The 6,192-nt window shown below is 44.1% G+C and overlaps 1 protein-coding gene across 1 annotated transcript; it reads left to right on the plus strand.

Moving 5' to 3' along the window:
• The first annotated feature begins 1,141 nt into the window (after window positions 1-1,141).
• On the plus strand, window positions 1,142-4,880 carry LOC138951348 (NAD(P)H-hydrate epimerase-like). The gene is made up of 3 exons (XM_070322968.1): window positions 1,142-1,339; window positions 1,781-2,048; window positions 2,374-4,880. Exons 1-3 carry the CDS (start codon window positions 1,142-1,144, stop codon window positions 2,640-2,642), a joined length of 735 nt encoding a protein of 244 aa, XP_070179069.1. The 3' UTR covers window positions 2,643-4,880.
• The last annotated feature ends 1,312 nt before the right edge of the window (window positions 4,881-6,192 follow it).

Genomic DNA, 6,192 nt, shown 5'->3' on the forward strand with positions numbered 1-6,192 from the left:
GATTGTATTGATATCCATGTTGTGTGGCCAAGCAACAACATACAATGATTGTATTGATATCCATGTCGTGGGGCCTGGCAACAACATACAATGATTGTATTGATATATCCATGTTGTGTGACCTGGCAACAACATACAATGATTGTATTGATATCCATGTTGTGTGGCCTGGCAACAACATAGAATGATTGTATTGATATCCATGTTGTGTGGCTTAGCAACAACATACAATGATTGCATCGATATCCATGTTGTGGGGCCTGGCAACAACATACAATGATTGTATTGATATATCCAAGCTGTGTGACCTGGCAACAACATACAATGATTGTATTGATGGCCTGGCAACAACATACAATGATTGTATTGATATCCACGTTGTGTGGCCTGGCAACAACATACAATGATTGTATTGATATCCATGCTGTGTGGCCTGGCAACAACATACACTGATGGTATTGATATACACGTTGTGGGGCCTGGCAACAACATACAATGATTGTATTGATATCCATGTTGTGGGGCCTGGCAACAACATACAATGAGTGTATTGATATCCACGTTGTGTGGCCTGGCAAGAACATACAATGATTGTATTGATATCCACGTTGTGTGGCCTGGCAAGAACATACAATGATTGTATTGATATCAATGTTGTGTGGCCTGGCAACAACGTACAATGTTTGTATTGATATCAATGTTGTGGGGCCTGGCAACAACATACAATGATTGTATTGATATCCACGTTGTGTGGCCTGGCAACAACATACAATGATTGTATTGATATCCGTGCTGTGTGGCCTGGCAACAACATACACTGATGATATTGATATCCACGTTGTGTGGCCTGGCAACAACATACAATGATTGTATTGATATCCATGTTGTGTGGCCTGGCAACAACATACACTGATGATATTGATATCCACGTTGTGTGGCCTGGCAACAACATACAATGATTGAATTGATATCCATGTTATGTTGCCTGGCAACAACACACAAAATAATTGTATTGATATCCACGTTGTGTGGCCTGGCAACAACATACAATGATTGTATTGATATCCACGTTGTGTGGCCTGGCAACAACATACAATGATTGTATTGATATCCACGTTGTGTGGCCTGGCAACAGCATACAATGATTGTATTGATATCCACGTTGTGTGGCCTGGCAACAACATACAATGCTTGTATTGATATCCATGTTGTGCGGCCTGTGTTGCAGTACTACCCGCCAGAAACACTACCCAAGGACCACGCTGCAGTGTTGGTGTGTTGCGGGCCTGGCAACAATGGAGGGGACGGATTGGTGTGTGCACGACACCTCAAACTATTTGTAAGTAAAAGAAAAAATCATGAAATAAAAACATATAAAATACATTGACACAAACAAACAAACAAACAAACAAACTAGGAACAAATTCGTTGTGCGTACTAAAGATGATTTTCTTGTTTTATTTCAGTGCTGTTAAAGTCATGCAAAATATTGGCAGACTAAAATTTCATCATACGTGTCATCAATGGCGCCCGGCAAAAACAAATATGCAACATTATTCATTCCAAAGTTTGCAACCGATTGATTGGTCCATTTTCAGGGCTACAATCCGTCAGTCTTCTACCCCAGGATCAACAACAAGCCCTTGTTCCCGAACCTGAGGCTACAGTATTTAACCTAAACAGATGTTATCATCGGTGTCATCAATGAAACCCGACAACAATATAATTAGCAAAATTATTCATGACAAAGCTTACAACTGATTTCTTGGTCCCCTTCCAGGGCTACAAGCCGTCAGTCTTCTACCCCAAGATCAACAACAGGCCCTTGTTCCAGAACCTGAGGCTACAGTGCGAACAGATGGACATGCCTTTCCTCTCCTTCTTTCCCTCCGAGGCGCACCTGATCGCGGACTCGTACAACGTGGTGGTGGACGCCATCTTCGGACACAACTACGTGGGCCCCGCCACCTCCGAGTTCTCCATCATCATAGACAAGCTGAAGCAGATCCACACTGATGTCCCCATCTGCAGCATTGACATTCCTTCTGGTGAGGGTTGATTTGGGGTTGTTGTGGAGGGGGTGGGGTGTGTGTTAGTGTGTGTGTGCGTGTGTGTGTATGTGGGTGTGTGTGTGTGTGTGTGTGTGTGTGTGTGTGTGTGTGTGTGTGTGTGTGTGTGTGTGTGTGTGTGTGATTTCTCCATCATCATAGACAAGCTGAAGCAGATCCACACTGACGTTCCCATCTGCAGCATTGACATTCCTTCTGGTGAGGGTTGGTTTGAAAAAAAGAGCTCGTTTGAATTGCTTATGCCACTCCCCTCGTAAAATAACATTTGATTTGATTTGATTTGATTTGATTTGATACCTTGCAGGCTGGGATGTAGACGAGGGGCCCAGGGAAGAGCTAGGACTGCAGCCCGACATGCTCATCTCGCTGACGGCACCCAAGAGGTGCGCCAGCACCTTCCGAGGCAAGCACCACGTGCTGGGAGGCCGCTTCGTGCTGGAGGAGAAGTTCCACCTCAACCTCCCTCCCTACCCCCACACTGACCCCATCGTTGAACTCAAGACACAGACTCTGCATGCGCAACACTCCCCTCTCCCCCCGTCGTCGTCATCGTCTTCTACTGCTGCGGAATGAAGACGTTGTGGCTTTTTTTCGTGGACATTACTTTTGTCGTCAAACTGAAGACACAGTCAAGACTCAAGGCTAAAGATTCTCATGTCCTTATAAAATACAAAAATTAAATTGCTGTAACACTCTGGCACTGAAGACACTGTCACTGCAACACTCCCCCCTCCCCCCTTTGTCATCATCGTCCTCTACTGCTGCGGATTGAAGCCTTTGCTTTTTTTCTCTTTTTTTTTCGTGGAACTGACTCACAGTGTCATGCAGTCTCTTCAACGTTTTCTGTTGTGTTCTTCTCTACTGCGTGTTGAAGCGTTATTGGACATTGCTTTTGTCGTGGAACTGAGGACACAGTCAATTAAAACTCGAGGCTTATACAATACAAGAAATAAATTGCTGTAACTCTCTGGAAGTGAACACACATTCTCGATCTCTGCAGCACTCTGTACGCCAACACCAACCCTACTGTGGAACTCAAGACACAGACTCTGCAGCACTCCCCTCTTCCGCCGTCGTCGTCATCGTCCTCTGGAGCTACTGCTGCGGATTGAAGACGTTGTGGCTTTTTTTTCGTGGACATTACTTTTGTCGTCTAACTGAGGACACAGTCAAGACTCAAGGCTGAATATTCTCATGTCCTTATAAAATTAAAATAAAATTAAATTGCTGTAACACTCTAGAACTGAAGACACAGTCTCTGCAATACTCCCCTCTCGCCCCTTTGTCGCCGTCGGCGCGTCCTCTACTGCTGCGGATTGAAGCCTTTGCTTTTTCTCTTTTTTGCGTGGAATTGAACTCACAGTGTCATGCAGTCTCTTCAACGTTTTCTGTTGTGTTCTTTTCTACTGTGTGTTGAAGAGTTATTGGACATTGCTTTTGTCGTCTAAATGAGGACACAGTCAAGACTCAAGACTGAAGATTCTCATGTCCTTATACAATACAAAAATGTAATTGCTGTAACACACTTGTCTATCCCAGATTGAAGGCAATGCTATTTCGTGGAATGAATTGCAATCTCTTCAACGCTCTCTGTTTTATGTTTCTCTACTGCGTGTTGAAGAGTTATTGGACATTGCTTTTGTCGTGGAACTGAAGACACAGTGCAGACCCAAGACTCAAGGTGCTATGGTCCTTACACAAGTACGGAACGTTGCTATTGTGGCAGTTGTAGATTAGCTCCCTTTGACCGTTATCAGTAAATGGCCTATCCTTGAATGGTATGAAGGGGGAGGAAAACTTTAGCTGAAAAAATGATGGAAGCAGACCACATGCTGGCGTCTGAGTGAAGTTTGTCTTTAACAGCTATAACACGCTTCTCTTCTCCGTTCTTTTTTGTCCTCTTAGGCTACTGCGGGTTGAAGAGTTGCTTGGTATTGCATTTTTGGGAAACTGAAGTCACTTTTTCTTCAACATTCTCTTCTTTACACACACGGACTCCATCGTGAACCACACTGTTTCTGCAAAAAGTCTCCTCTCACTCCTTTCACTGCTGTGGATTGAAAAGTTACTGGACACGGCTTATTCTGCTTGTTTGTGACTTTGAAGGGCACACACTCGAGAATAAAAATAGCGGCCACTTGAAAATAACGATGGGGGGCCCGGGTAGCTCAGGTGGTAGAGCACTGGACTTGTGATCGAAAGGTCGCTGGTTCGAATCCGGGCCGGGACGGACACAGGTCAACTTTATGTGCAGACCCAGAGACGGTATCCATCTCCCACCCCCGTGTCACCACAGTGGCACGTAAAAGACCTCGGTCATTCTGCCATAAGTGCAGATGGCTGATACCACCTAAACACGCATACACTTGTGTATCTCATCTAAAGTCGGGTTAAAACCCGGGAACATGCCCCTAATGGCTTTGCCGTGAGGGCGTAAAACTTGAATTTCTCTCAAAATAACGATGGCGGCAACTCAAGAATAAATCTAAAGCGGGCTTTCTTTCTTTTCTTCTTTTTTTAATGGTTCCAGCATTAAATTGTTGTTTTCTATTTCTCAAATCACACATTTTTTGTTCTTTTCTTATGAAGGACCGCACGTACTTATCCGTTATTTTTTTTTTACAGGGATATTGTTTAACAAAGAAAAAGGGTAAGGGTAAAGGCAAGTGAAGCAAGGGGGACAAGACAGCAGTATTGGCTCGCGTCTACCATTGACGAGTTATCCCTCTTGGGAAAGGTTTTCGATTCAATTGCAGCTGCTGAGCTGGCATACACACACAAACACGCACACACAGACACTCAAAGATTATTATTTTATTCATTGTTGTTTTAACTGTAAATTGTAAATTGTAAATAAGAATTTGAGCCAGTAACATCCCCCTTCTCGTCCGACCCCCTCCCCCCCCCCCCCCCCCCCACCTCCCAAAAAAAATATTAAAAAAAAAAACACACACACACACAAAACCACAACGGCATCACCACTCTAATAAGTCCGGTTTTTTTAATCAGGGGGGGGAGGAGGGTGGTAAACAACTCTGTCATTCTTGAGAGGAGTCGTCAGAACCCAACTGTCCCCCAGGAAAAAAGTTCCAATGTCGATGATGGGACAGGGCAGAGGAAGAGATTGAGTCAAGGAAAACAACTCTGCAAATGCTTTTACAAGTCACTTAAACAAAGTTGTTCCCCTTTAAATACCGACGAAATAACTGTCATTACGTAAAGAGTTATTTGAAGTTCACGGTGTATTATTTTCTATCGCAAATTTGGCGTATTTGTGTATGCCGTCTGTGATCAAGACTATCAATGATTGCTGAAATGTAGCGCCCCATTGGGACAAAAAAACTAAAAGACATGTACTACTCGCTACTAGTAAAACAATACATCTTCACAAAGAATCAAAATCATCGCACCAGAATCTAACTCAGGATTGCTTAAAGGCACTGTTCTTCCCGTGTGAACGATTCTTCTATCCATCTCAGATCTGACCAAGCTGTTGACACAGGATAAGGCCATCCCTCCACTTGGACTCATACCAACAATCTTCTTCTTTTTCTTCTTTGTTCATGGGCTGAAACTCCCAGGTTCACTCATGGTTTTTGCATGAGTGGGGTTTTACCTGTATGACCGTTTTAACCCCGCCATTCAGGCAGCCATACGCCGACTTCGGGGGAAGCATATGCTGGCTATTTTCGTGTTTCTATAACCCACCGAACTCTGACATGGATTACAGGATCTTTTCCGTGCGCACTTGGTCTTGTGCTTGCGTGTACGCACGAAGGGGGGATAAGGCACTAGCAGGTCTGCGCATAAGTTGACCTGGGAGATCCTACAAAAATCTACACCTTAATCAACCCACCAGGCGTGGCCGGGATTCGAACCCAAGACGGGCGCAGTGGCGTGGTGGTCAACTTATGTGCAGACCTGCTAGTGATTTAACCCCCTTCGTGTGTACACGTAAGCACAAGCCCAAGTCAAGATCAAGATACCTAGGACGCCAGACGGGAATGAATGCATGGTCACTTTGAATTCATGTGCATACCTTTTTGATAAATTGCATCGCATTGATTCTTGTTTTTATTGATGGTAAACCAAAACAAATATTTCCAGCTCCCCTTTTTCAACT

This window comes from Littorina saxatilis, linkage group LG16 (assembly GCF_037325665.1).
Source record: "Littorina saxatilis isolate snail1 linkage group LG16, US_GU_Lsax_2.0, whole genome shotgun sequence".
NCBI lineage: Eukaryota > Metazoa > Mollusca > Gastropoda > Littorinimorpha > Littorinidae > Littorina > Littorina saxatilis.